Consider the following 25,492-nt stretch of genomic DNA (forward strand, 5'->3'; position numbering starts at 1 on the left):
ATCGTTTAACAGTGTTGTTGGAGTACCTTCACCAGACGACTGGCCTCAAGAAGTGGCCTTACCACAGAGCGCCTTCACACCCCGACCCCCAAAGCCAATAGAAGACCTGGTGCCAGACATGGATGAGGACGGACGAGGCCTGTTAATGGTAAGCAAAATGAATTTCTCTTCAAATCGTAAGAATGTTTCTGACTAACTAACTATTCCTTCTTGTCTTCTTTTTCTTTTGTTTTTACTTTTTTTTTTTCAATTTTCTCCAACCTCTGTAGCAATTTCTCACCTTCAACCCCTCCAGGAGAATATCTGCCTTCTCTGCGTTGACTCACCCCTACTTTCAAAGCGTGGACAGTAACAGCAGGAGTCTGTACGCTACCCATTCAATCCCCAGCAACAAACCCACTATTGAGGAGAGGACAGCCTGATAGTCCTCCTTACGCCTGCAACTATCCCAAGCAGTGGCTAAAAGAAGTATTTTTGTACCCATTTTGTATTTCTGGGTGTCTAGCTTACCGAAAACCATTAATTAAGCTTTTTGACACTTGCCAGTGGAAGACAGTCTTTAAGATGCCCCCTTGCATAAACGTTAGCCTTTTATGCTAACAGACCAAATCAAATGTCATAATACATTTGATTTGGTCTCCAGCGCTGTTTTTTTTTTTTGTTTTTTGTTTTTTTTTGTTTTTTTTAGCTGGCTAGTTTTAGACCGCTTGAAGGTTCTCCTATTGCCTTGGGTTGTAAGGTTTCTTCTGGAGTTGTATTTAATTCATTTTTGATCCTAACAAATCCTAAGCATTCTGCCAAAAAAAAAGCTATTTCAACATAGCGTTTCCAGCATCTGGGTAGGCATAAGTTAGCATACCAAAATGCTGTCCTCTTTTATCTTTACCTTACTTTTAATTTCCAATAAGACAGCAAAGGTTCTTTAGTTTGCAGAAGCTCCTTTGTAGATGCAGGTATATTTAATTTAAGAAACATGAGCCCGATCCCCTCAGCCAACAGTGATGGCTTCAGTCAGAGGTACGGCCTTATTTAGGGTCATTCTATGCAGAGGTTTTGACATCTACTTGTTAGACATTGGGAATTTTGTGATGTAAAACAGGAAACCATGTTAAATCGTTCAAAAAAACCTGGCATTTATTCTGTGCAATCCAACGGATAAGTCGCTCAAAGTTTTCAAACTCTTAAACTGATCTAACTTTATTGATGCATCCTTTGATCAACTTAAACTAGTCAGTCTTCTTTGGTAGGAGTGCATCAGTATCCCACAAATTCACTTGGCAGTATCTGCCCTTTTTACCTTGTCAAATCCTTAAGAGTATGTGGAATGAACAGAAGACAGAAATCTTCTTTTATTATTATTCTTTGACTATAGCCTTGGATTCACCATGATGCTGGTGAATCCAATTTCAAAAACTGTTGAAATTGAACCTAAACATGTTTTCACAAACCTTCGGTTTATGCAACAAGATCATTGCAGCTTGTTTTATTTTTTACCCTTCTTCCGCTAATGTTTTCACTTGACTTATGCAAGATAAATTTCACATTTTACATTTCAAAACAACATTTTATCAGGGTTTTTTTTTTTTTTTTGACAGCCAGTGTGTCTGCATGTCAAAAAGCTTAATTAACTTCAGTTTTATGTGTCATATAAATGTAAAATATAATTGAATGATGGGAGGGAAATACTTTTTATATTCAATGTATAACACTCCTTCAAAAACAAAAACAAAAAAAAACAAACAAAAAAAAAACAAGATAGCAAGAAGGCATGAAAGCAGATCATGCCCTTGAACCATGCACAAAAGCTGCCCTCCCGAGAACCAATGGATCTTAATTGCTGCTTTTTAGGTTGTGAAATGTTATCTAACAATGCAAATACAGGCCTGTGTCTTATATCGACTCCTAGAATAGTTGAGAGGCCGGACAAGTTTTAGAGGCTGAAGCTTCTTCATGACCAGTGTTTAGACTTTTCAGACTGCCCTCCTGTCTTGAGGACCAGACAGGGTCCGAAGAGGACAGCGTGGATCTTACCTGCCTTCATGCTCACTGTGGAAGTGTGCCGTAAGGGGACGAACAATGGGAGTGCGCTCGCAAGTACTCAACCCAAGCATGCTCATGTACCTATAAAGTCACAAGGAATCACAAGCCAGCCTCTCACTGCCATGTTCCTCGTCATTCTAATGTTAACTATAATATTGCTGCCATCTTGTGGGTATCTAGAGTAACTGCAGACGAACCAGTAGCGGGATTCTAATGGTTGCTGCGCTCTTCAAAGACTCAATAGGCTGATCGTAACGGTGCTGAGACAATGAAAACTGATCCTGCCACTTACTTTAAGACTTTTGAATGACTCTTTCTGTGCCATTGTGGGATTTTTATCATTATAAGTTTCACTTATTTACAATCTAAACGACAGCGTAATGCACAGGCTTGCTTTCTGTGGATAAAGACCCACCAGCACTATTCATTATGAAACATTTGGCAAAGTGTTATCAAAAAAAATATTCTGTATTTAATTTTAATTTTATTGACAAGTCTTATATGCTTTTTACTGGATTTTATGTATTTCTTTTTAGAGTTTTTCTTAATAAGCTGGGCATACGGTATTCTTACACCAAGTGCACCGACTCTGCTCACGATCAGAGTTTGTGCAAGGAATGTGTAGAAACTAGGTATTGGTACTGTACAGTGTATTTAGCTAGGTGCAACGACAGAAGCTGTCGATGAAGCACATAGATATGTCATAAAAGTGGCTAGGTGTACGTAGAGTAGGCGAAGGTCTGTGGAAAGTTGTGTGATGAGAGCATTTTGTTTCTTGAAATTGTTGGGTGGAATTAACGGATCTCCTTTGCTGTGGATTGATTGTGGCTATGAATTTTACAGTAGTGTTAACAATGAGATGATAAACACATTTTAATTTACAGTTTTTGCTTTTACATTAATGTGCCGTTTTATTGCAATTCCGTTTTTTTTTTTTTGTTTTTTTTTTTGTTTCTTGTAAATGATCAAGGAAAAGGCAACTTATGCAGAGCTGTATTTTTGTATTTTGTAGTTCTTGCGGAACAGTAACAATTTAACACTGGTTGGTTTATGTTTTTTTCTAACAGGTAGTGCTACTAGCACACACACACACACACACAAACACACTCATTTTTCAACTCTCTCAGGTTTTTTCTGGATGTCCAAATCTCTTGGGCACAGTTTGCACATCTCTTGGCTTACTAAGTGACCACATAACGATTCCTTCAGGTTTTCAGGTTTCCTCTCAAGCTGTCTCATAATGGTGTCTTTGATTATAGTCTACTGTTAATACTATTTATCCATTATGTTACTGTAGTTGTTTCTGTTTGAAATAGACTGTTATTACCAGCAACTTGTATTTGCCGAAAGGCGAGCATAATAGATCTGCTTAACTAAACACTGTGTTCATTTTCTATTTGATAGCAAGATTTCTGATGTTAAGTGCTCCATAATAAAGCTGCATAATTATAAAGCTATAATTACTTTAGAAATAGTGTTTTATAATTGAACTAATGACAGTTTTGTCATCAAAGTTCATGCAATCATTTCTAAGACTCGCCATGTAACGCATTTAAATCTCATGTCAGTTGTTCATGTTTAAAAGCAGTTTAACAGTTTCAAAACAAGGAATATGGAATACATAAATACATCATATCAGTCAGATTGGCATAATGTATGAATGCATTGGTGTCATAATATGGTGTTGCACCAGCTGAATAAAATGCAGAATTTTGCAAATGTTTTTTTTTTTTATTTGTCTATGAATGTGGTTCAATAAATCACCATAACACCCTTTTCATTGTTACTTTTTAGTTGTATACCGTGTTTACTATAGGTTATTATTATTATTATTATTATTATTATTATTGTTGTTGTTGTTATTATTATGGGGGGTTTAAGTCTCTGGAGGAACTGCCTGCTAACCTTAGGGTCCTTGGCAGCAGCTTTGCCCCAGTAAAGGCTAAATTTAGTAATACTGTTAAATTGTAGGTAGAAATGTTTTTACTTCTACTGTCGGAATTTATCATTTTTTATTTGTTGTTTATACAAAATCCAGTTTGTGAAAAAAGACGCATAATAACCCCCAGAAGGTGGCAGTATTGCCTCGACATTGATTGTGATTACCGTAAAGTCGAAGAAGAGTACATGTAGCCGTTAGCTTCATTCTATGCAGTGGTTAGCCCAATGATAGTAAAGTAACTCTAATGTTTTTTCTCATCATTGGCTGGATATGGGCAAAAGAGACAATCGAGTGGTGAGTGTAACTTAAGTTAGCTTTTAAATAAATGTAAAAATAATTTGCTCAAAAATCATTTGTCAAACGTCTCGGGTGAAAAACAGTTTTAGCATTAGCATTAGCATTGATATCTACGAAGCATTTTTTTTCAGTGAATATGTCAAGCTAAATATAAACACGTCGCTGTTGTTAAATGCAAAAGGGGAGTACAGTTGATTAAACATAAGGTCTATTTATCTAACACAAGGCATTGTGTCACTGAAATGAATAGCTTTATGCTACAATGCTAACTCTTCATTTGTGCAGTGCGTAAACAGTAGCTGATGCAAATATGCCAAGCTGTCACATTTCAGCTTAAAACTTTATAAGTCTTCTAATGTGGTTTTTCTTGCTGATTTTATTACATTGATATTGCTCTAATGGTGATAGATATTAGTGTAAAGCCGATTTGTGGGTTTTTTTATTTATTTTGTGCATATGAACGAAGCAGTCAGAGCATAAATGGCTGCCCTGGTTTTAAAAAAAAAATCTGAATTATTTGTTCATGCAGTGCATGTATTTCCATTATATCTTTAAACAATCACTTCTGGAAATATTTAGTGTTTTATATGTTGTTGTTGTTTGTTTTTTTCATTTCAGAAAGCTCAAGTTTCATTTTTGACTAGGAAAAAAAAGATAATTACTCTGCTCTAATTTTTTTTTTTAAATGTAATGATTCAAATTAAAAAATACTTCATTGGTCCCAAAGGGAAAATAAATAACGAAACCTCATTTAAGTTTTCAGTAGCTCACAGATTGTTAGCTAAAATGTTGTTTTTCATTTGTTCATTTAAAGTAATTTTATTTTTATATGAAAACACAAGCAGTGTTTTCATATAAAAGTTGATCGTAAAGGACGGTTTTGCCCAGTTGGGTCTTACTTAGAGGACAGTAGTTTTGTTGAATTTATGGCATCGTGGTTCTTTCTTTCAGTAATGCTTTTGATATTCTTCCAGAGTTATTTTCTTAATATTATAGTGTCCTTATAACATTATAACAATGGTCTTCTGTCGTGTTTCAGGCATACATAAACCCCATTGCAGCTGCTCGAGCCAAGGGGCCTGTCCAGAACTCCGGACCGACTATACAGGATTACTTAAGCAGGCCTCGACCAACATGGTTAGTTGGCAACAGAAAACAAGATGAAACAAATAAGTTTGCTTACATGAGACCCCACCTGCAGTGTGTATGGGGTGTGTAATACTCACCCTGTGAATTACCGACACTCTGGATATAATAGCAAACATACTAGTCCCAAACAATATTCTTGTTGACATTGCTATTGTGGTATAGATGAAGAAAACTGTTGAGTCATTCTTTTGTCTCACGGATTTTAATAAGCAGGCCACAGCATTATTTTAGGGCTGCCAAGAGAGAAGAGGAAATAAGGTTGTTTTTTTTTTTTTGTACTATTTAAAAGCTACATGTGACTGCTTTGTTTATGGATTCCTTTGTAATTATATATTGAGTGAATTAAACCACAAGCACAGGTATCGTTGTCCTTTATGTGTCCATCTAAAATGTGAGATGCCCCACGCTTCCCCTCTGAAAGCATGAATGGCAATAAAAGACAGGAGGTGTAAAATGATTTTGCTGCCTGTCAGCAGAAAACTTCTGTCCTGCAAAAATCATCCCATGACATGACCTCCTTATAAAAGACATGAATCTAGAGCATTTCTTAAGCGTTAACCATTACTTAAATGCAACTTTTGCACAAAGTTAATCCCTATGTCTGGTTTGAAGTGAACTCTGTGCTTGAAAATCATTACGTGTCATGATTTCATGTGGCTGTTATTTTTGAAAAATTTAAGGTTGTCGCATTCTGAAGCCGATGCGCTTTGTGTCGAACAGGGAAGAGCTAAAGGAGCAGCTGGAGAAGAAGAAAAAGGGATCTCGGGCCCTGGCTGACTTTGAAGACAAAATGAATGAGGTAACGTTGAAGTATAACCTCCTCTGATTCCACAGGCCTGTCTGTGCAGCAGCAGTCAGCGGTTTAGACGCATCAAATGATCACGACCAAATATTTTACTAGCTTCTCTTGTTAATAAATGGATAACGTTAAAGTTGCAATAATGCCCCTTGATCTGCACGAATCGCACCTTTTGTTAACCTCTGCGATGTTGTTTGCAGAGATGGAGGAAAGAGCTGGCTAAAAACCGAGAAAAAAGGCTTGGCGACAAAGAACGGGACAAAAAGTCCATGGACAGTGAGGACAAGAAAGACAAAAAGGAGGTGTGTAATCAGGTTTTTGGATGAGGATCCCATTGAATCACGCTTACTCAACCATGCGCTTCTTTGCTTTTGCACACGCATCCAGAAAAAGAAGAAGGAGAAGAAGAAGTCTAGCAGGGTGAGGAGAGACTTCCAGTATTTTTTTTTTTTTGGCAACTTTACCACGCTAATCCTCTTCCCTCCCACACACACACACACACACACACACACATAAATACACGGTTTCCAGATTTGTAAAAATCTGACTTAATCCACTTAATTACAGTCAATTGTACTGGCTCAAATCTCATGAACCCTGCTTTTAATGTGTTTGCTCAAGCATTCTTCATCTTCCTCCTCATCGAGTTCTGATTCCTCCAGCAGCTCTTCTTCAGAGTCCGAAGACGAGGTAAGTCAAGCCAATATGAATACATATGACAGAATTGTTTACAGAGGTATCCTGGTCAGATTGGATTTTAATAATGTCAGTAATTGAAAGTGTTCGACTTTTTGATTACGTAAATTCAACACGTTTTTGAGAGATTAAGAAGCGGTGTCTTCAAAATTTGATTGGAAATAAAGCCCATTATCATTAATCTAGTCTAATAAGAGATTCAGCTTTTTTTTTTCTTTTTTTTTTTTAGCTGTAGATGTAGATGAGGTTAGTGCCGGTAAGCATTAGTCTAGTCTAGGATTTAAATTTTGTCCCAGTTTCAATCCTGCAAGCCAGTTGGTCAGCCGTTTTATGACCACCGAACACAAATTGAATAATCTTTTTTTAAACGAATTTGCATGTTTTAACACAGGATGAAAAGAAGAGCATAAAGAAAAAACGGAAGCGCAAGCGATCGTCAGCCAAGAGACCATCAGACGTCTCGGGCGACGATTCGGATGTCGAAATCAAGGTTTTTTTTTCTTTTTAGAATGACCCATTCTCCCCTTTTTTACGGCACTTGGGTAAAAACAAAACATCTTAAAACTGTTCTATTTCTTTCCTAAGAAAAGGAAACGAATCAGGGAAGACGGAGAGAAAGACAAGGTAATTTGCTTGGTCCAGAAAGCTATAAAAGATTTAAAGTCACTGAAACGTTACAAAAATGATGGTAAACCTCGCCTCCATCAGGATGAAAAGGAGCGTAAAAGGAAAAGGAAGACAGAGAGAAGTCACAAAGACTCCTCATCAGAATCGACTGTTGTCTCAGATTGGGACGAGGTATTTTTTTTTATTGTTGCATTTATTTTATTATCGCAGGAACTGACTGATTCAGTTGTACGTGCAGAATTTATGTCTGCTGTGTGGTTTAGAAGTTCTGCGAAGGCCAAACTGCTCAAGTTTCCCTCGCTGTAAATCAGGAGACGTTACCGACAGTAATATTTTAGGAGCTGTCGTAGCCGAACATTGATCAACTTTTATTACTTTTATAGGCTGAACCCAAGAAGAAAAAGAGAAGTAGCGAGGAGAGGGAGAAGTTCACTCTAAAATTCACTGTAAGCAATGTTAGTTATTGTCTCCCCTCCCCTCAAAAAAAACAAAAACAAGTGTCGTCTTATTATTTTATACATTGGCATTTTAGTTCACGTAGAGTGTTGTATACAGGCGAAATTATTTGTTGAACAAAACGTATTTCTGGTTCTAGGTAAAATCCAAGAAGAAGAGGAAAAAGAAGCACAAAAAGCACGGCAGAAAAAAGAAAAAGAAGGCGACGTCTCAGTCGGACTCGGAGCTTGACTGAAAGCCGCGTCATCACAGTGCTCCTGTTTTCCTCACACTTCACCGGTGTTGTTTTGCCTTCGATTGTGGAAAACGTTTCTCACCTGGCTGCAGTCGTCAGGATTGAAAAAAGGTGGACATGAGATGTAATGCTGAGGTTCTTCTGTATGTGGAGTCGAGATGAGGGAACTACCGGTACATCTTTTTTCTCTCCAGCAAGTTTTTTTTTTTGTAGATTTTGAGGGTTGAGATGATTCAATTTTTATTATGTTTCTTTCCCATGCATTTGGCTCTAAGTCTGTATGCTTTTTTCCTCCCCTCTCCCACTTCATACCTCACATTTCCCACCACTACACAAGGCTGTTCTGCCGGTGCCTGTGTCATGCATGTAGTTCCTGATGTCTTGCCAGCCTCATATTGAAGTTGGATCTGTTATAGGATGTTAGCCACACAGGTAATAGTGAACTCAAGAGATTCTTGTTTTGTTCAGCGAGATGTTACATTGCAGTGTAAACGTATTCAACAAATAAAAAGTGTTGTTTTAACTTTTTTTTTTTTCTCTCTCTTTTGGCTTTATCTGGTTGGAACTTCAAGTGTAATACAAGTGATGACTTTCTTTTTTTCGTGTGGGTGTGATTGTGTAACATATTTGACACCACAATATCGTCCAGGCCAAGTTTCACTTAAAATAAACTCCTAAATGTTTTATGTGTACAAGTAGAGCTAAAAACATGAAAATACTGTAGGAAAAAAAATCTATATTACATCAGTCATTTAAGAAAGAAGTATGTCGATTTTTTTTTTTACACTTTGAAATATTTCAGGTCTTTATTGTAATTTGTATAACTATGGATAAATTGGAAAAAAAAACTGTTTTAGACAACTTGTGAAAAACAGCATATTTGTAGGAATTTGAGGGGATGAAAAGCATTTGGTAGGAAAATGTGGAACATGGATAACTGCAGTCTTTTGATGATTTGATGAGCAAAATCCATTCAACAATTTGGTAGATCTTCACGAGAAGTGAAGTGAATTAAGAACCACTTCGTACAGGCAAATTCTGTATACAAGCTAAAATGTTGCATTTCTTGTTATCGGGTCACTCATGAACCACAAATGAAGTCGGAAGCAGATAATTTACCCAACAGTCATGTAGAAATTGCATCATTGTGCGGTGACATGAATGTAAAAAAGTCTTTAAAAACAATGCAAAAAAAAGATTTAAGAGTGCTTCAGATTTGCTGGAGATGAAACCCCTTGCACTTAAAAATAAAACAGACTTAGCTACTAAGACTTCTGGGGAATTTGTACCTTAAAGTAAATTATGTAAACCTAGAGAAATCTGTGCATGAGATGAGACTAAATCATTAAAGTTGCGCTGCTTTAAAAGCAAACCTGATTGTGTAATTGAAACCATTGCACAAGCTCAGGGTGATGTAGGAAAAGTTCCCAGTGGGGTGAAGAAATCCAGGTTTATTAGACTCGGTCAACATGTTTTGAAGCGCTATTGTGCTTGAGTCTTGTGACTGGGAAACGGTGTGATGTACCAAAGGTCAATAATGCCACCTCGTAATGTATGTCATGCTCCTCGAGATGGGTTCTTGTGGGAGTGTTTTCCACCCTGCAAATAATTAATCAACAGACCTAAAGAAGGACTTTTCCAGCTTTGTATCAATGGGAGTGTCTGGTGTTGCATATAAAGAGCAACTTGCCAACCTTGTGACTAGAAGCTGTTGTATTCACTTCGTGTGCAGAAGGTAAGAAATTACAAATATCTTAAAATCAACTTCTTTTTTTTTTTCCTTTTTGTTTTACTCTGAAGCAATATACTAGAAACGATCCAGTTACTTTGTCTTGACCCGTGGGCAAAAGTTGAAATGCAAAGATTATGGCTCAAAAATTAAAAACAAAACCAGCTGTCACCCTTTCTCCACCAGATGTTGAGCACCACTTTGTGGCTGTGTGTCGGAGTCTTCCTGTGGGGCTCTGCTTCCTGTAACATCAAATGCCCCGATGGGACTCCCTGTGCTGATTCGTCGACATGCTGCCTGACTACTCATGGATATGGCTGCTGTCCATATCCAAAGGTAAAGCCGCATGCCTTCAGCCACCGTGACCTTTAAACACCTGGTACCCGTTATTCTTATTGAGTGGTTTTTTTTTGTTTTTTTTTCTACAGGCTGTGTGCTGTACTGATGGGGCCCACTGCTGTCCCTACGGATATCGCTGTGACCTTGCCACGCAGATGTGTGTGAAGCAATACCAGCCATGGATCAGGATCCCGATGGTGGAGAAAGCGGCTGCGGAGGTTCCAAGCACACCCGATCTGTCTCTGATCCCCTTGAAGGACGTTGAAGACGACAACGTCCCTGACCAGATAAAGAGCACAGTCGTCTACTGTGACAACTATTATTATTGTCCTGATGGCACGACTTGCTGCAGACATCCGAAGGGCGCCTGGTTCTGCTGTCCATACTCGCCTGTGAGTAGATCTGTGAGCTGAGAAGTGTTTCTTGTCACAAAGGAACTGATAGGAGACATAGCGAGGATAAGTAGTCAACACGTCGATGTTTGCACAAGTTTAAAATATTTCTAATGAAGCCATCGGCTTAAAATTCACAGCAGAGCAACTCGAGTACTCCTCACTTAGAAACACATCAAAAGCAGTTGAGCTCACAAACGGAGTAAAGGGTAACAAAAAACAAAAGCTGAATGCAAATTTTACCTGCTGTATTTTCTTTCACCACCTACGGATTTGTTTGGCAACTTTTCTACCGTTTTTGAACATCACTGCGTCTGTTGTCTTGTAGGGGAGATGTTGCCTGGACGGCTACCACTGTTGCCCGTACGGTTACGACTGTGATTTCACTTACACTCACTGCATCAGGCAAGGCCTGGAGTATCCGTTCAACTACAAACAAGCTCTGGCTTCAGTCCCTGCCTCTTTCCTTGCAGCTGCTGAAGACCAAAACCACGAGCAGGAGGTAAAATCTGTGACTCTCTCTTTAGCTATAATCCGTTGCACAAGTATTCACGAGGTTTTAATTTCATCACGTTATGATGTTACAACCAAAGGCTCTGATGTAACACGTCATCCCCATGGTGAAACATACTAGTGGCAGCATTGTGATTTTTAACCATTCTCTTTTTCCCTTTCATCTCCTTGTTACTGCTCCCCCTTGTGGTCAAAATATGTACAGCCCTGCCCCATTACGTTAACATGCCGCATTTTGTGAAACAAAAACACATTTTTAAGTGCTTGGAGGATTCATATTTTTGAAACTGTCGTATTAATGTGTTGCGCATGAAACATACTGATGCTAAAATATGTAGCTAGGAGAGAAGAAAAAAAATAATAATGATGAAGTTGTCCTTATTTTTACAGACAGTATTTACAGCTCTAAGACAGGCCAGTGAGCAGGGAGTTACTCGCTGTGATGAACAGTTTTACTGCCCAAATGGTTCACGTTGCTGTAAGGGACTCAAAGGCCAGTGGAACTGCTGTCCTAACTAACAGATACGGCTTAGGGTTGAATTTTGACATTCAGCCCTGTCATACTGCACATTTCCAGATGTGGTGGGACTATTACTTGTCCCACCAAAGTCTTTCTTTACCAGCTATATAGAAATTAATGTGTTGAGTGTAAAAGATTTGTCCCTGTTTATCTCTAATACTGGATATAATTTCAGGGTTTCTGACGATCAGCGTAAAATTATGGAGCCTCCTTCTCCACCACATGCCGGAGACGGAAGACGACGACCACAGGAACACACCAAAAATACTCAAATCACATTACTCGTTTTTACTTGGCCACTTTTTTCTCTAATGATAGGCAAACATTCCCAATAAAATCTCATTGTGTCTCACTGTCTCGCTCAGGTTGTGTACTGATGATCACGACTGTCGTATATAATCTTCCTGCCTTTATGTTACTTCAGGTGAATGTTTAGCTGCAAGGAACAATAAAGCATTCATGTGACTTTCTCTGTTGTTGTAGTATTCTGAGGATATGAATTACTCATGGATGTAAGCCTTCAGTTAGATATCATCTTTGCTCAAGTTTTGAACCGCACCCTCAATGCACAGCAGGCTGCAGGGTGAGCCAGATGAACGTTTGTTCATGAACGTGGCTCTTACGTTAGGTGGAAAACAAGACAACATATGTTATAGTTTACAGTGCCTACGAAAGGTATTCACCCCCTTCAATGTTTCACCCTTCACTGTTGGTTTTACAAATCACTTGTGATCAACAAAGTTCGTCTCTTTTTTTTTCTTTTTTTTTTTTTTTGCCAAAAAACCCCCACTTCCTGTCAAAAAGAAAACTGATTTCTGCAAAACAATGAAAGTAAAATTATGCAATTTAGCCTAAAATAGCTGACTGCATAAATATTCACCACCTTCAAGTCGGTATATGTTAGATGCATCTTTGGCAGCAATCACAGCGTGGAGTCTGTGTGGAGACGTTTCGGTCAGGTGTGCACATCTGGACACTGCAGTTTCTTCTCGTTAACCTGCTGTCAGGTTGTGTTGTGATCGGTTGTCGGAAGCCCTTTTCAAGTCCTGCTATGAATTCTCTTAGATTGAAGTTTTTGGCTTTCACTAGGCCACTCGAGAACATCTTTCTAGTTGTCTTCACACCATTTCTGCTGGGTGCTTCGGGTCTTTGTCATGCTGGGAAAACAAACATTCTCCAAAGCTGCAGTTCTCTTGCAGATGGCAACAAGTTTTCTCCAGGACTATATTTTTTGCTCCTTCTACCTTGAAGGAGGTGAATATTTGTAATTATTCTGTAGAAATATTTATTGTTAAAAAATTTCAAATTTGTTGATCATGACTGATTAGTTAAAGCAATAAAAAGGCAAAATCATCCAAGAGGGGGTGAATGATTTTTATAGGCATTGTATTTTATATTTTCCAGGCCTTTTTTTTAGGTAAGCCTGAGACAAACAACCAGCACAGGATGTGCAGAAGAGACAGACGGTACAAGCATCAACATGCACAATATTATGAGATAATAAGGTATCAAAACATTCCTGTTAGTGTCGGTTGGTGCTCATGCTGGTGCTGAGGCTTTTCCACAGTAAGTGCAGTGCTGCGTTTTTAACTCTGTTCACCCTGGTTTGAACCTCCAACTGCACAGCATGTAAACCAGCGTTGCTATTTTTTTGTTGTTGTTGTTTTTTTCTGAACCAACTGATCTAATAGCAGCACTGGTAGCTCACATCCTTCTGTCCAGATGAAAAAGCAACGAGTCTCCTTGTCTGATTTCCTGAGTCTGTGGGGATTGTCTGATTCAAAACGCTGTGCAACCATGGAGGCTGCGGAAACTTGCACAACCAGAACAAACATTGCTTGCCATAGAGATGGACGGCAACTGGGCAAGGATTCAAACTGATTCTTCGACACTTCCTCCTGTTAATGCCATAAAACTGCTTTACAAAAACTCTATTAAAAAAAAGATAGTTTTCTATTTGAAAATAATAATCTAAATTAATTATATTTTTGGTAAAATGCATCCTCCCTTTTAATTTAAGTTTAAAGGAGACATTACAACTGAAAATTTATTTTATTTTTTATTTTTTAAGGTTGCATTGCTCATTTAGCAGTTGGAAACAAAACTCTTGTCTGAAATGTATTAATGATGACTGATTTAGAACTTCCTCTTAGACCTGGATTTTAAAACTCCTTTATTGTGAAACAGTAAAACATTCCAGGCAGTCATGCTTTTTATTTTGTCTTGGGGTGTAGCTAACCCAAGACTTCTTCTTTCTGCAATGTCATTTAAGCGGTTATGCTCCCCACAGACTGAACCCAAGAGGAAAAGAAGAAGCAGCGAGGAGAAGGGAAAACTGATTGAGGTCAATCAGAAATAACCTTCACCCACACAGCAATGCAAATACAAGATCTTTACAGTAAAGTAAGAGTCAACTGCAATAAAATGTGGGCTTCTATACTTAGTTAAACTTATTATAGGTTTTTACATGTTTCAGACATAATGAATGCTCAAAACGTTTTCCATTTCTTTTTCAAGTAACAGGTTTAGACATGCCGCAAACCTAACAGTTTCATTTTTCCAGAAATGCAAAAGCAAAGCGAAGTGTGGGTTTCTCAAGGAGGTAATTTTATTGCACTGACAACATGAAATGATAAAAGACCCAATGGAGGAGCTTGACTCTTTAACTGTTTACATAAAGGGGTTCAAAACCTGATTTAAAAAAAAAATCTCTTAATTATATAACCATTTCTGACATGAAATGGTGGAAATACCTTTTTTTGTTGAATGCTGTTACATGAAAATTTTAAGTTTAGATTCATTTGCATAAAGATTTGTAGACTGTTCAAATCCAGGACTCAATGTCTGTAATCTTTAAAATAAAAGTCTAAAAACTCTGGAGTGTCTTTGGCATGTTTCTACATAACTAGAAGCCTCATGGTGTTTGACTTGGACTTTTTGGACCGGTCTTGTGACTGAAAGATCGCATGTGCGCCTGTAGCCTCGTACAGTGATTACAACGCCCATCTCCACTGTTGAGCCGAAAGCGTTCATCTTGACTGTGTGCAGAGGGAGGGTCCACTTTCTGTTACAAAGAGCGAGAGTGGCGTACCATTTAAGGGAAGTGTGAACCTTGTGACAGGAAGCTTTTGAATCACTTCATTGGCAGAAGGTAAGACTTCAATAAATCTCCTTGAAGTTTTTATTTTTATTTTTACATGTAGCTGTTTCATTAACCATAATTTACAGCTACGGTGAAAGCTTTACTTAAGAACGTCACTGGTCTGAATATCCTGTTCTGACGTTTATTTTTCATCAACCTGACCTGAAACACGACATGCAATGCTACTGAATATTAAACAGCAAGAATCGTGCATGTGTGTGTGCGTGCGTATTCCTTGTGAATTTTTTTTTTTTTTTTTTTTTTTTTATGTACGGGCTCAAAACTTTACATACAGGTCCAAATGTACACAAACACCCATTTAGTTTATATTTGGTTGAATGTCTCTGAGCAAGTTTCACTTTGGCTGCAAGCATTTTGTCAACATCAGCAAGTGTGAGGCACAATTCTTCCTGGGTATATCGTCTTGGTATATAATTTGAATTGGTTACCACAAACTTGACTTTAACGGTTATAAATTGTATTCCTAGGATAAGTGGCAGGAAGTTCAGGACCACTTCATAGGCTTCCTGTCATTTTCTGTTTCAATGCTGGTTTTGTTCATGTGTGTTTGGGATTATTTTCCCAAACACACATAAAAAAATTACTAAGCATGGCGATGGCTGCTTAATTCTTGGTGCAATGTTTGATTTTTGTCTCAAACATTTCTCCTGATACAGTTGACTTGTCGATGTGGCGTGTGAAGTGAAGTTAGAAGTTGTCTATTTTGAGACAGGTGTTTCTATCTTCTCTCACATCCTCTTAGGTCCAAGACTGGCTTCAAAGTAGACTAAAACACCTGTTTCTCTGCAGTTTCTTTTACGTTGTAGACAATGACTCATTTTTGGAATTATTTCCCATCTGATGGTGGTAGCTTGGTGCAGTTCGGATTAATGGTTGAACCTCGGACACAGTTGGACGTTCCAACAGAAAACTGACCCACAACACACAGGACAGCATGTTTCTCAAAGCCCCGACCTTAAGCCCTCCAAAGATTTATGGTGGCTGCTTAAATGCTCCAGTTCTTCTATATTTGGCGATGAGACTGGCGGGTAAACATGACCCACAACTCTGAGCGGGCCATGCTCCGTAACTTTGTAATACGGCTCAAAACAGGGCTTACAATGATCACTGACTTGACATAACTTAAACCTGTCAAGTCATAGTGAACTGAACACCACAAGCCATATGTCAGCAGACCCACTTCTGTGTTGGTTTGAGAAGGTTTCTGTTGGTTGTGGGAAAACGACTCAGCCTCTTTTGATGCTAGCAAGGAAAGCCGTTAACGTGAAATGGCTCAGAAGGTCTTGGCGCTTCTGTCGTTGGGTCATTTTTGTTACATAAGCTAATCAAAATGCTAAAAGAAGAAACTGGAGCAAGAAAGAAGCAGAGTAATGATTCATATTGGTCATATTTAAAAATTAGCTTGATGGAAGTGACCGGGTTTACCCTGGTGGGAATATTGCTTCATATGCTGACATCAGTCGTCTAGAACTAGTTCCCATTTTGCAAACTTTACTTCCCATCCATCCCCAATATTTCAGTAGGATTTAGACCAGGGGAACATGCAGGGTGGTCCAAAAAAACCCAGACATTATGGTCCTGGAGGAGGCCTTTCTCAGACAGGTGTTGTGAACTGCAGTGTTGTCCTGTTGAAATAAACAATCAAATTTCTAAAAACTGCAGCTGACTTTCTCTCTCCATTAGATGTTGCGGATGACTGCGTGGCTGTGTGTAGGAATGTTTCTGTGGGGCTTTGCATCTTGCTCCATCAGATGTCCCGATGGGACCTCCTGCTCTGATACAGAAACCTGTTGCCAAACCGCTCGTGGATACAGCTGCTGTCCGTATCCAAAGGTACGTCACATTCTTTTAAACACAGAGACATTTAAGTCACTGGTGCGGTAATGTAGTAGGCTTAAAAAAAAAAAAAACAACTGGTGTCACTGATTCTCTCTCTTTGCATTTGTCTTGGTGAAGGCTGTCTGCTGCAGTGACCTAGCCCACTGCTGTCCCTCAGGTTTTCTCTGTGACCTCGCCACTCAGCACTGTGTGAAGCAATACCAACCATGGATCACCATGCCGATTGTAAGGAAAGTGGCTGCAGAGGTGCCGAGCACCCCTGACCTCTCTCTGACCCCTTTTGAGGAGGTCAAACAAAGCAATTCCCCAGAAGAATTAAAAAGTCCAGGTGTTTACTGTGACAGCTATACCATGTGTCCTGATGGCATGACTTGCTGCAGACACCCAAAAGGTGGCTGGTTCTGCTGCCCCTTGTCTCCTGTAAGTAGACCTGCAAAATGAAAAGCAGTTAATCACTTTCTGGGAGAAATTCCTTTTTTTTTTTTCACTCCAGCTCTTGAAAACATGTTTTGCTGTTCTGTAACTAATTTCTACATACGTTGTTTTTGTCTTGTAGGCAAAATGTTGCCTGGACGGCTTCCACTGTTGTCCGTACGGTTACGACTGTGACCACACTTACAGTCACTGTGTTAGAGAAGGACTGGAGGATCTGTTCACCTACAAAAAATCTCTGACTTCAGTCCCAGCTTATCTTCTTTCAGTGTCTGAGAACAAAAGCACTAAGAAGGAGGTATGCAACACGTGCTTGATATGGCAGTTTTACTTTACGCTTATATTTCTGCTCCTCCTATTGGCCACAAATGTATAACAACACCTTTAAGAAAAAAAAAAAAAAAAGAATAGAAAAGATTGACAAAAATGAATATTAAAAATATATTTAAACAGATACAGAAGAATTGTCAGCTTGTATGTTTAGTTTCTATCAATTTTTTTTTCTACCTTAATTTTGCAGACAGCACTGACAGCTCTGACAGAAGCCAGTGCCAACTCCTTCAATCAGGGAGTCATTCGCTGTGATGACAAATTTTACTGCCCAAGTGGCTCAAGTTGCTGCAAGGGACCCGGAAACAAGTGGAACTGCTGTCCTTACCCACTGGTATGACTTGCACAACTGTTCTGTTGTTTGGGAATCTTTGGTTGGCATGCACTTTAATAGTTATGTGCTTCACAATAGAAGATGTAATGGTACAAGCAAAAGGATAATGTAAAAAGTAATTTGGGATACAGAATTTCTCTCTGTTCTGTCCAGAAATATAGAAATGAATATTCCTTGATTGTAAAACCTTTGTGACTTCTTTTGTTTTAACTCTGTGAATAATTTTCAGGGTGTGTGCTGTGCGGATGGTAAGCACTGTTGTGAGTATGGGTACCAGTGTAACCCCTCTTCCTCCAAATGCACAAGATAGACCACCTGAAGACGACTCGGACACACCGAAAGCACTGAAATTGCATTATTTGATTGTACTTGGAGAGTTTTACTCTCGGTTTTGCTCAACGTTTCCAATAAAGTCATTCAATGCCTTATTACCTCATGTAGGTTATCTCCAGAAAACAGTTTTCTGAGATTATTGTGATTAATATAAAGGGTCTATCTGCTCTCAGGCTTGTTCAGGCCAAGGCTTTTTGATCAAATTGTTTTTTTTTTAGATGCAAAAAATTATGGCTTATTCCAGCTTCTTATTTTCATTAGCTGTTTCTAAGTTTTCTCCTATTGATTATGACCTGCTTTGCAAATTAAAATGAGGAGCGAATATTTTATGACATTTCAAATGTTGACGTTTAGAATTGAATTGTAGATTGTTCTTTTTTAAATAAAGTTGCATACCTTTATCAAAAAAGTTTGTTTTTCACTTGCCAAAAGTTGCTTGGCATATTTTACAAGCACTGTCTCTACCTTTCTTTAATATATTTGTTGTTTACTGAATGATAGAAAGACTGGGGAAGAATAAATATGTGGACCATAAACACCCGGACAGTTTTACGTGTAATGCTCAAAGACCAACAGATGCATGTTTGTAGGCATTCGTGTAAGAAAAGCATGCACAGACAAACATCACAAACATATACACTGATTGAAGAAATAGGAAGAATAATTGAGGACAATGTCAAAATAAAAAACACAGCAACAACACAAAGTATCGGGGTTTTGCCTTCACACATGCATGAACTTTAGTAATATCCTATTTTCTAAAACACAAGCTGTCCTGCTATGCTGCTATGCCTACTTTTTGGCTGCAAAAAGTAGGCATAGCAGACCCTGAGAAGTCTGTCTAGTCTGTCATTTAGTATTTAATCTTTTTTTTTTTTCATGGCTTTTGTAAGGTCAGGCACCAACGTTAACAAGAGCACAAGGCTGCTCAGTTACATTAACTGGAGGACTAATTACAGGCAAGTTTACTACACCAAACTCACTCATTCATGTCTTCATGGACTTTGCTCTGAGCACTGGTGCACAGTTGGGTTAGAACAAGAAGTCTTTTACTAGACTTAAGGGGCTCCTGAATGCGAGACCCACAATATAGTCCCCTTACAACAAACTTTAAATCTGACACAATGCAGTCAGGTACGAACCATTTCCCTGACAACTGTCAAATCCAGTCTCTTATCTTTGGATGAGAAATGTTGATGAGTTGGAGTATGTAGTTTTAGCAGTTCAGTAATTTAATTTTAAATGAACTCAGCTCCTGTGTGACTCAGAAGTGACTAATTCCTTTGCAAATGATCGTAGAAGCAGTCTGCCTCCACAAATTCAGGTTTTTGTATACCAATGGATATGGAAATGTTTTGAACATCTTAACACATCAATGTTAGCTTGAACATTGATGTGTTCGTCAATGTTCATCAAGAGAGTGTTGCTGACATCAACAGAGACCACTCTAACAGACTGCAGCTCATCAATATTTGGCCCACCTGCTTTAAGGGCGAGGGACTTTCAGCAGCAAAGGTGAAGTGTGGAGCTTCTCACGGAAAAGCGGCAAATCACTTCATTGATGGAAGGTAAGAGGTGACGTTGTCTACTGTAGTCCAACACAAAGTGCCCGTTTTTTGTCTGGAGACATGAGAGTGAAAACAGATATGAGTCAAAAGCAGAACAAAGCTGACTTTGGGCTTGCAGAATACTGGAAGCTGAGCATGCTTGCTCTATTTCTTTGTTTTGTTTTCCCTCCTAGATGTTGAGGATCACTGTGTGGTTGTGTGTAGGAACATTTCTGTCGGGTGTTGCATTTTGCACCATCAGGTGTCCTGAGTGGGCTTCCTCCTTTGACTCGGCCACATGTTGCCCGACAGCTCATGGATATGGCTGCTGTCCACATGCACCACATGCACCAGAGTCATGCACCTTCAGACTCTGAGCCAGGACTGTTACAGATTGTTATGGCACTGGTCCTCAAGTTATGGTGTCTTGCAACTCTTGGTTGTGTCTGGGCTGGTGCTTTGAATAATCCATGTGATGTAATGCTAAAACTGATTAGTGTTGTTTTTGGCCAACTTTAGTAGTTCTGGTATTGTAGACCACAAAATGTAACTTAATGTTGGGTGTTTTTTTTTGTTGTTTTTTTTAATTAAACTGGATGTCTAACGTTTTTGTGAACGCCACCTGCATTTTTTTTAAACTTATGGTCCTAAAAATTATTAATATGATGGGGAAAATGACCTGAAAATCAGTTTTCTTGAATATTGCCTTCTCATGTTTGCGTCCGACATACTCCGGTGCGGAAGGGGGCGACATTTTAAACCGGTAATGTAATCCGCCGATAAAAGGGGCTTGTCTGTTTGAATGCAAAGAGCGGAAATGTTCTTTGACTGCAGTAGCATTTCTCGTGTGTCCGAAAGGTCTTAAGTGGGAAAAACTGTGAAAATGAGCCAACTGGAGGAGCTAAAGTTGTTTGTGGCTGGGCGACTGCGAACTGCTACATCCGAAATCCTTGCTGTTATCGACAAAACTATAGAAGTGTACGAGCAAGAGGTCACCCGGCTGAAGGAGGAAAACAAACGCCACTCGTCTCTGTTGGAGATTATTCTGAAGAAAAAGTTGCCAAAGAAACAAGGTCAGACCATGCCGTATTGGTTTGATTCGTATGGTTAACGAATTCAATAGAAATGATGGCCTATAAGTCCATTTACCATTTATTGTGGCTGTCTGTTTAATTAATCAGATGCATCCCGTTTCAAACAAACTATCCCCCGTATTCCCAGCCCCCATGAGGCTTTGCGTGAATTATGGGTGAGATTTCCGCCTTGGACCACTTGTTTACATGTTAGTGAGGCGCTAATCCTCTTTAGTTACGGCTTTTTTTTTTTTTTTTGCTATAAAATACTTGGGAACACTAAGCACAGTTGTTGAGTTGTTGTTTATTGCAAATAAACACTTGTACCTGTTTGGGGATTTCTTTTTAAATAGAAATCTTAGTGCAAGCAACATTAAATGTCTTCACCTGAAATGAGCTCACCTCTTGCATTCACTAAACCTGCACTACCGTGCTAAATCAGTCATGACAAAGTTCTGTCTTGGCTTCATCCAAATAAGTAGAAATTGGCCCACTGCGGGTATTGCTGAGAAAGCAGGAGCAAATGGCTGAAGGCAAGACGCAACTCTGTTAAACCATGAGTGGAATCCGTGTTCACAAGATGGAGACTGTGAAATGCAGACTGCAACAGAGCTCGAGTTTGCTGGGGATGGTGAACTCATTCCACATCTGATTGTGGGCCACATTGAATAGGTGTGGTTCTCCGTCTAAGTTGGCATGATCATAAAATATTGCCTAAAGTGCAATAATAGGCTCCTTTTTTGGACTAACCTGATAATAACTGAATAACAAAAGGTGCCATAGGAGATTTTTTCTCCATTTTGCTATTTTTACAGAAATGTAATTGGGTGAAACTAAAACTAGACTACTTGAGGAGGTCTGGGTAGAACATGTTTACAGAAAAATGTTAAATATAACATTTTTTGTGCAATTTTGACTTAGTTACTGCTCAGAGTATGTTCTTTAAGCAAACTGACTTTTTACATTACAGTTATTCCAATTAATCGCTGCAGCCCATACACACATCCCAGAGACAAGACCTAAACTAATAAGACTCGCTTTTGTTGTTTTGTTTTTTTTCTAAGACATGTACAGATTCAATGGCAAGATAAAATGGTAGCTTCAGATATAAAATAAGCAGCTGCTTAAAACCTTTCTGTGTTAAGTTTCATGTTGTTCAAATATGAAACTTGTTGTTTTTGTAGACATTTTGGTTGTCTACAAAACCCACAAAAAAAAAAAAAAAATCCTGGAAGGTTAATTAATTGTGATTCTCTAATGGAGAAGAGAGCCACACCTTTTGTGTGTAGAATACTTAGTTCTGCTCCAGAACGCACATCGAGGTGCGCTCTTCATCAGTTTTGTTTTTCTTCTCGTCTCTTCTGTGCAGGTTGTCACGTAACCAACACTACCACTACAGAGGTTGCTGCAAAGCTTGCCACTGACTGCAGTATCGCTCCTGCTCTTAAGGAAGAAAATTCTCCTTCTGGCCCATCTGCTCTAGACTCAGGAGTTAACAGCAAGACCCAAACATCTACCTTTAGCGCCACTGTTGGTGAGAATAATGCCAAAAATTGTTGCTGATCATAAAGTAACTTTCTTCTCCGTAAACAAACGCTTAACACCTTTCTAACACTTTATTACAACGCATAGCTGATTCATTTTTGGTATACCCTAAATATGAATTGCTTATTCCACTCAATGTCTCAAGCATCAGAAATCTTTTTTTTTTTTTTTTTTTGCACTCGTCCTTTCCCTGAGTCAATCAAATCTTTTTTTTCGTCTCCCAGGGCAACAGACTGTCTTCATCTCCAAGGAGCGCCTTCTCAGGTTTTCAACCATGGAGAACTGTTTCTTCTGTTCCAAGCAAGTGCCCGCCTCAAAGCACCACCTGATGAAAAGACATTATGATATAGCCGTCCATTTTATTCAGGATGACATCGGTAGGTTTAAGCATCACATTTGAGAACTTTTGTTGACTAAAATTTCATACCATCATTTTTTTCAATGTCCCTGAAACATTTCATGTAATACTGATTGTCTGTTGGCTACTTAAGACAGCATAATGAAAATCTCACACTTTTACTATGCATTAATATTATTTACATCAAGCTCCATGTCCATATAATTTTGAAAACAGTAGTTTTTTATGGAGTAACTCGCATGCTTTTTTTTTTTAAGCAATAAATTATTTAATTAATGGCTCATTAGCATTTGTTTTTTTTTTTTAAACTAGGTGTTTGCCCCTAATCAGCAAACCTGTTTGTTTTTTTCTCTATTTGCAGAAAGATTTGTGATCCCATGTATGTGTTCAGACAAAGTTCAGGAAAGAAGTCACTGGCACTGTCCGTGCTGCAAGAAGGTCCTTAATCGGAGATGCATCTTTAAAGTCCACCTATCAAAACAACATTGTAGGTTTTCTTGGAGATGTGTTTTTACGTTTGCATCAGTTCGGAATACAACTAACCATACATAATGCTATATGTGTCAATCTTAATACTGTTTTCATTCACTTAAAGATAAGTGTTTTTTTTTATTTTTTATTTCAGGTTATACTGTTCTGCAGACAAGCCAAGTGTCAGGTCAGTATGTTTCATACACCATAAAGAAATGCAGCACCAATGTCTTATGGTTTTTTTGTTTTTTTTGCGTGCTTAATTACAGTTTTTTTTATTTTATTTTTTATTTATGGTGATCCAGAGGTGTCTGTTCCATTGTGGTTGTCAGATGTAGCAATAACTGATGGATTATTTTCTAACTTTTTTTCTCCCTACTGAATAGATGTACCCAAACAGCAAATTTTCATAAATTCTTTTTGTGAGTAAGATTTAGGTGCCGCATAAAATGACCCACAGTTGGTGATCTCATGTTTTACTGTTAAATATGAAGACATTACCAGACAAGTCTTCAATTTTTCTAGAATTTATTTCATTTAAATGGGGTTTGAAACTGTTCCAACTAATAGAAAAATTTATATTATTATTTATTCTAATTATGACAAAGGAAAAAAAATATTAAATGAGTTGCTCTTCTGACCACAAACAGGACAGTGTTTACTATTTGAATTTATTTGAATGACAATATCTTTATTTTGAATATAATGAATAATGAAAGATTGTACAAATTGATCTTTGAATATTTGCGTTGTTCAAAGGTGCAGCTGCCCGATTTCTAGGTTTCTGTCATAGTGTGTATTTGTTCCCCTTTATTTTCACTTTCTGGATGCAAAAATTTGTTTTGCTTCCAGGAAAAAAAAAAATCCTACCATGTTTTTATTGAAATAATAACACATCAATGCTTTTCTCACCAGGGAATCTTCGTCTGCCTTACACTGTCATGTTTGAAGAAGAATCTTCGGGCCTCGAAGACTCTGAGGAAGATGAGGAAGAGCTCAGCAGTCTGGAACAGCAGCAGGAGGAAACGGCTTCACCTCTGCTTCAAATGAAAGAAAAAGCAGCAGGTATCAAACTACAAGCCGTATTATGTCAATGGCACAGCTACATGAACAGTCCATGTAAAACATTATTTTTATTTTTAATCCTCAATTTTCTCAGGCCAACTTCCAAATGTGGTGGATGCCCAACATTCTGGTAGCAGTCAACCACAGCAACACTGTCTATACCCAAATCAAGACCGTGGCATGGACATCTGCTTCAACACTCGCATCCAAGATGGAAAGGAAGTTATTATAGTGGAAAGTCGTCAGAATAGTGGCTTTGGTAAAGGACTGGATTCAGCTGGCAAAACGCAGCACCCAAATGAAACCGGTGTTGTAACGAAGGGCAAATCCTGCAGCAATACCAAGGAATCTATCCCAACCAAAGCAGCATCCTCAAGTTCAGATTATCTTAGTCCACCAAGCAAAAAGCATGCAAAAAATCAATTAGCAGACCTAAATCCTAGTACAATGAAAACGGAGTTGTCTGCCACTCAGAAACGTGTTGGGTCGTATTACTGCAAGGCATGTGGAGAAATTTTCCACTACTTCCACAAGCTGAAGACGCACGTGCAGAAACACGCAGGGGACAAAATCTGTATTTGTGGGGTTTGTGGGAAAGGTCTGACGCGCGGTGAAAGTCTACACGAACACCTGCAGAACCACAACACCGAGAACGTTTGTGGGACGTGTGGCAAGCAGTTTTCAAGCCAGTCTCGCTTGCAGCAGCATAAGGCTTTTCATAAATCAAAGACTAAATACAAAGTCTACAATATGATCCCACCAGGATTCACGCATGCGTTTGAGAAGTCTAAAGTTTGAAAATCTTGTCTAACTGGAAACCCTTAAAACTGAAATTGGTGCTAAAGGGGATGAGCTCAGACTTAAGTAGGATAAAGTTGTGTATGTAGATGGGTGTTTTGTTGAGAAGATTATTTAGGTTAGGATAGCTGTTTTGATTTAATGTGGAGCTAAATTGATCATTTTCAGCAAATAAACACAAATCTTTAAATTGATAACAATAAGAGCTTTCATTGTTAAAATGTTAATTAGAATGTTTCTGGTAATATGTCATGTTGGTCTTAGATTTAATTCATGAGGGTCTGTAAAAGGTCTTAAGCTTATCCTACTGAAACCTGCAAGAACCCAGTCAAGCATGACTGAAATTCTCCAGGGATCAAATCTTCTGTGACTGTTGTCCTTTAGTAGCATTGTTCTCATATGTTGTGCTGTAGTGATAGAACTGCTTGTGTGTGTGTGTGTGTGTGTGTGTGTGTGTGTGTGTGTGTGTG

General features: G+C 38.5%; 5 protein-coding genes across 7 annotated transcripts in view; all 5 read left to right on the forward strand.

Moving 5' to 3' along the window:
- cdk6 (cyclin dependent kinase 6) overlaps positions 1 to 3,814 on the forward strand; it is a 43,037-nt gene extending 39,223 nt beyond the window's left edge. The window contains exons 7-8 of the mRNA XM_007547521.2: positions 13 to 148; positions 270 to 3,814. Coding sequence (XP_007547583.1) covers positions 13 to 148; positions 270 to 422 — 289 coding nt within the window. The 3' untranslated portion in view covers positions 423 to 3,814. The remainder of the gene's footprint in view (positions 1 to 12; positions 149 to 269) is intronic.
- A 304-nt stretch (positions 3,815 to 4,118) lies between these two features.
- fam133b (family with sequence similarity 133 member B) lies at positions 4,119 to 8,835 on the forward strand. Of its 2 annotated transcripts, XM_007547524.2 has the most exons (11): positions 4,120 to 4,276; positions 5,319 to 5,416; positions 6,149 to 6,227; positions 6,428 to 6,529; positions 6,615 to 6,647; positions 6,849 to 6,917; positions 7,315 to 7,413; positions 7,509 to 7,547; positions 7,632 to 7,721; positions 7,934 to 7,996; positions 8,146 to 8,835. In XM_007547524.2, exons 1-11 carry the CDS (start codon positions 4,253 to 4,255, stop codon positions 8,239 to 8,241), a joined length of 792 nt encoding a protein of 263 aa, XP_007547586.1. In that variant the 5' UTR covers positions 4,120 to 4,252; the 3' UTR covers positions 8,242 to 8,835. The 2 variants fall into 2 exon arrangements, with proteins under 2 accessions (XP_007547587.1, XP_007547586.1); XM_007547525.2 differs by lacking the exon at positions 7,934 to 7,996 and having other exon boundaries at positions 4,119 to 4,276.
- A 619-nt stretch (positions 8,836 to 9,454) lies between these two features.
- Positions 9,455 to 12,204, forward strand: LOC103134993 (granulins-like). 2 transcript variants are annotated; one of them, XM_016669232.1, is made up of 6 exons: positions 9,458 to 9,976; positions 10,157 to 10,306; positions 10,399 to 10,701; positions 11,030 to 11,203; positions 11,605 to 11,736; positions 11,909 to 12,204. In XM_016669232.1, exons 2-5 carry the CDS (start codon positions 10,157 to 10,159, stop codon positions 11,731 to 11,733), a joined length of 756 nt encoding a protein of 251 aa, XP_016524718.1. In that variant the 5' UTR covers positions 9,458 to 9,976; the 3' UTR covers positions 11,734 to 11,736; positions 11,909 to 12,204. The 2 variants fall into 2 exon arrangements, with proteins under 2 accessions (XP_007547589.1, XP_016524718.1); XM_007547527.2 differs by lacking the exon at positions 11,605 to 11,736 and having other exon boundaries at positions 9,455 to 9,976; positions 11,910 to 12,204.
- A 2,598-nt stretch (positions 12,205 to 14,802) lies between these two features.
- On the forward strand, positions 14,803 to 18,574 carry LOC103134994 (granulins-like). Its single transcript, XM_007547528.2, has 6 exons — positions 14,803 to 14,885; positions 16,581 to 16,730; positions 16,854 to 17,156; positions 17,293 to 17,466; positions 17,689 to 17,832; positions 18,062 to 18,574. The coding sequence occupies exons 2-6, from the start codon at positions 16,581 to 16,583 to the stop codon at positions 18,140 to 18,142; spliced, it is 852 nt and encodes a 283-aa protein (XP_007547590.1). The 5' UTR covers positions 14,803 to 14,885; the 3' UTR covers positions 18,143 to 18,574.
- Positions 18,575 to 20,126: 1,552 nt separating this feature from the next.
- Positions 20,127 to 25,249, forward strand: LOC103134995 (zinc finger protein 432-like). The gene is made up of 7 exons (XM_007547529.2): positions 20,127 to 20,785; positions 22,155 to 22,319; positions 22,555 to 22,707; positions 23,050 to 23,175; positions 23,314 to 23,346; positions 24,075 to 24,224; positions 24,319 to 25,249. The coding sequence occupies exons 1-7, from the start codon at positions 20,596 to 20,598 to the stop codon at positions 25,020 to 25,022; spliced, it is 1,521 nt and encodes a 506-aa protein (XP_007547591.1). The 5' UTR covers positions 20,127 to 20,595; the 3' UTR covers positions 25,023 to 25,249.
- Positions 25,250 to 25,492: the final 243 nt, after the last annotated feature.

The sequence above is a fragment of the Poecilia formosa genome, unplaced genomic scaffold (assembly GCF_000485575.1).
Source record: "Poecilia formosa unplaced genomic scaffold, Poecilia_formosa-5.1.2 Scaffold21, whole genome shotgun sequence".
Classification (NCBI taxonomy): domain Eukaryota; kingdom Metazoa; phylum Chordata; class Actinopteri; order Cyprinodontiformes; family Poeciliidae; genus Poecilia; species Poecilia formosa.

Coding starts and splice junctions, on each gene's coding strand:
- LOC103134994 (XM_007547528.2), top strand. CDS start 16,581: ATGTTGCGGATGACTGCGTGGCTGTGTGTAGGAATGTTTCTGTGGGGC. Junction 17,467..17,688: donor ACAAAAGCACTAAGAAGGAG/GTATGCAACACG, acceptor TTAATTTTGCAG/ACAGCACTGACAGCTCTGAC. Junction 17,833..18,061: donor ACTGCTGTCCTTACCCACTG/GTATGACTTGCA, acceptor AATAATTTTCAG/GGTGTGTGCTGTGCGGATGG.
- LOC103134995 (XM_007547529.2), top strand. CDS start 20,596: ATGAGCCAACTGGAGGAGCTAAAGTTGTTTGTGGCTGGGCGACTGCGA. Junction 20,786..22,154: donor AAAGTTGCCAAAGAAACAAG/GTCAGACCATGC, acceptor TCTTCTGTGCAG/GTTGTCACGTAACCAACACT. Junction 24,225..24,318: donor AATGAAAGAAAAAGCAGCAG/GTATCAAACTAC, acceptor CAATTTTCTCAG/GCCAACTTCCAAATGTGGTG.
- LOC103134993 (XM_016669232.1), top strand. CDS start 10,157: ATGTTGAGCACCACTTTGTGGCTGTGTGTCGGAGTCTTCCTGTGGGGC. Junction 10,307..10,398: donor GCTGCTGTCCATATCCAAAG/GTAAAGCCGCAT, acceptor TTTTTTCTACAG/GCTGTGTGCTGTACTGATGG. Junction 11,204..11,604: donor ACCAAAACCACGAGCAGGAG/GTAAAATCTGTG, acceptor TTATTTTTACAG/ACAGTATTTACAGCTCTAAG.
- fam133b (XM_007547524.2), top strand. CDS start 4,253: ATGGGCAAAAGAGACAATCGAGTG. Junction 6,228..6,427: donor TTGAAGACAAAATGAATGAG/GTAACGTTGAAG, acceptor TGTTGTTTGCAG/AGATGGAGGAAAGAGCTGGC. Junction 7,997..8,145: donor AGTTCACTCTAAAATTCACT/GTAAGCAATGTT, acceptor TTCTGGTTCTAG/GTAAAATCCAAGAAGAAGAG.